The sequence below is a fragment of the Lotus japonicus genome, chromosome 1 (genome assembly GCF_012489685.1).
Source record: "Lotus japonicus ecotype B-129 chromosome 1, LjGifu_v1.2".
Taxonomy (NCBI): Eukaryota; Viridiplantae; Streptophyta; class Magnoliopsida; order Fabales; family Fabaceae; genus Lotus; species Lotus japonicus.
Window position 1 is genome coordinate 57195103 of NC_080041.1, and position 3121 is coordinate 57198223.

Consider the following 3121-nt stretch of genomic DNA (forward strand, 5'->3'; position numbering starts at 1 on the left):
ATGAAAAAAATCTATAATGATTTAATTGATTCAATTTATGAATATTTGGTTCAGAAAATAAAAATTTGATAATTGTTAGTATGACTGCGAAACTTAATTGTAAGAACTGAAAAATTCGAAGAACTGAAAAATTCGAAGAATAAATCTAGTAAAAAATGTTGAAGGATCAAAATACATAAAAGTTAGAAACTATAGAAAGTATAGTTAAATCTAACTGTTGATGGAGTAAAAAATAGATTTAACTATTTTCACTTTTGTTTAGGATTGTGAAACAAGATAAGATATATAGCATGGTGAACATTAATTTAAATTTGAGACCCCATGAAGCTAGAATGTCCATTTCCACAATGAGGGCATGTCTACCTCAAGCAAGATTCATGAATTTAAACGGTATGGGCTAATAGGGTATTTTGGAAATTCGGAATTTAACCTTGAAGCCAGCTAGAAAAATTATGTCCACAAAAATGAGGGTGAGCTACTGAGCTACCTTTGACAAGGTGATAAAAGTACAAGTTTAATCATATGAACTACAATATTAATATTTTTCTTTAACGTTACCTTATTCGGTGTCATCACGTCCATAACGGCTACTTCACATTAAATTGTTTTTTTTTTCAAGTTCATGACACTTCCTTTTCACTATAACGTAAACATGCTATGTGATTCAATTCTCATTTTTTTTTTAGCAAAAGATTCAATTCTTATTTGAAGATGCATAGCTGTTCTAGCTGGCTACCCTTTTTAAAGTCTAGTCATAAATGTCTTTTGACTGCCATTTGGGCTTCTCCTAAAAACCAAACCTCTTTAACCCAAAAAGAAAAAAAACTCTTCAACATAAACATGATCAATAAAATAAAAATTTAAAGCAGGGTTTTGGTTCAGGGTAATAAAGTAATGGTTGAGAGAATCAAAGTAATAAAGCTAATCATATTTTTAAAAGCAAACACAAGTACATTTGCTTCTATATCATTAATAAACAAATCAACGAATTAATCCTACATAATTCTTATTTGTACAAAAAACATACTATTCCCGTGTTAATGCAGTAGTAGTAGTGGTAGCTAGCTAGGTAGCAGCAGAGAACATTGATGAAAATCAATCACAGTGGACAGTCAATCCTCACACAAGCGTTGAACATTTTGAAGTAGCAGGATCATACAAAGCAGGAAGCAAATACTTCCTCCCATTTTCACCCTTGGCGTTGTAGCTAGCACCAGTAGCAGAATCAACCAGCAAATTCCCAGCATAACCAGGGTAAGCCCCTTTACCATAAACCCCAGGACAAGCAGATGCAGCTTCCAATGGAGCCTCAGCAGCACCCTGAAAAAACCCATTTCCAAAAGGGTTCGTGGCGGTTCCGGCCAAGAGGCTAGCGAGATTGATGACCATTCCATCAAGGCCTACATCATTGTTGGGCGCACCCAACGGCGGCGGACTCTGAGGCCCATACATCGGCTGGTGGAACGGCCACGCGCACTGGCCGGGACATTGGGCCTCAGAGTTACCCACCCAGATGTAAGCAAATTTGTAACTCTTACCCTTCGTGGGGCCCACAGACGAAGCGGAAGACCCGTGAGTCCCACATCGGCTCATACAGAAACCTTCCACCGCCACGTCAGAAGAGGTTAGAACCACGTTGATCGCGTTTCTCTGTTCTCCTTTGGAAGCCAATTCGACGAGGTGCTTGCTCGTGAGTGATTTCCCGAGCGAGTACTTCTCGTCGAGAATCTGTTTTCCCAGTGAAAGGGAGAGCCGAGGAGTGGTGGTTTTCTTCTTGGAGGTGAGGTGGTAGTATTTCTCGGTGGTTTTCCACCACGTGGCGACGGATGGTTGGTTTGTCTGGGTGGTTGGGGATGACAGGGAGGTGATGAAATCGGAGACTATGGCTTTTTGAGAGGGTTTGAACTGGCCGTACCAGATCAGGTTCACGGAGATTTTGCCGTATAGCAAAGGACCGTTGTGGTATTGAAGTAGCTGGGACTGGTCCTGAACCAGTTCATTCAACCTCCTAGAAGCAAAGGAGAGGTGAAAGACACAGATTAGAAGGAAGATCTTGAGAAACATTTGAGAAGATGCCATTTTTAGAGAGTGGAATGGCCTTTCTTTCTTTCGTTTTTTGAAATGGATGAGATGGGTATTGTAATTTTGGGATGTGGATGAATGAAGTGGAAGAGAGGTTTATATAGGTGGAAGAACAAGTGGGATTTTATAAATATTGGGAATATTTTTAAAGTATTTGATAAAAATGTGTTTTAATTTTAACTGTGATTGTCTTGGGGAGAAAGGGACAGAGATTAATTAAAGAGTGACTTTTGTGCGAGGGAAGTGGTTAGCCCCTCTGGCATTTACGAGCCACGGCTTGTCCAGTAAGTAAGCGAAAGAGGGGGACCCCACAGTGTCGACGTTGTTTCACTCGCGTGTACAGCACGCGCTAAGCTTGAATGTGTGCGTGAACACCACGCGACGTGGGAGTGAAAAAGAGAGGTAGTTTGGTTTCACCTCAGGAAAATGCAAAAGAAGAAAGTGGAAGTGCAACCTTTGTGGAAATAAGTGAAGGGTAGGTGACAAAAGCATCTACAGCTTGGGCCAGTTAAGATTAATTAAAGGAAGAGTGTTTGACGAGAATACCCCTAGAAGTGGATAAGGGTGAATGCATGGGAGGGGTAGAATGGGGAGAGTGTGTGGGTGTGTGAAGTTATGGAGAGAGACGTTGAAGGGTGACAGTCTGGAATGGAGTGTATTTTTATGGGGAAGCGCGGGAGGATGGGTGGAGCCAACTGGCATCCAATTTTATGAATGAATGAATGGCTCTGGAGGTATCCGAGGAAGCACGTGATGTAAACATAACCTCCTACAGTTTTTTGACATTTGAAAAATGAGCCACGCCTAAGGCACGTGACAGCACAGAGTGGATTGCTTCTTCATTCCACCTAGATTAGACTACGTTACATGGCGCCACGCCATCACCATGCAGACGTTGCTTTCGCAGTCAACTGGTTCCATGTCCCATCATCTAGCTAGGTTCATTTGTCGAAACTTCTTTTAACTATTTCCAAATTTCTAAAATAAAATTTAAATTTTGTTTGGGGTTAACGGTTAAATTAAATTAGTCACAATTTTG

General features: G+C 40.6%; 1 protein-coding gene across 1 annotated transcript; it reads right to left on the reverse strand.

Annotated features, from left to right (window-relative positions):
• Positions 1-913: 913 nt before the first annotated feature.
• LOC130731397 (protein PHOSPHATE-INDUCED 1-like) lies at positions 914-2169 on the reverse strand. Its single transcript, XM_057583689.1, has one exon. The coding sequence runs from the start codon at positions 2077-2079 to the stop codon at positions 1120-1122; it is 960 nt and encodes a 319-aa protein (XP_057439672.1). The 5' UTR covers positions 2080-2169; the 3' UTR covers positions 914-1119.
• Positions 2170-3121: the final 952 nt, after the last annotated feature.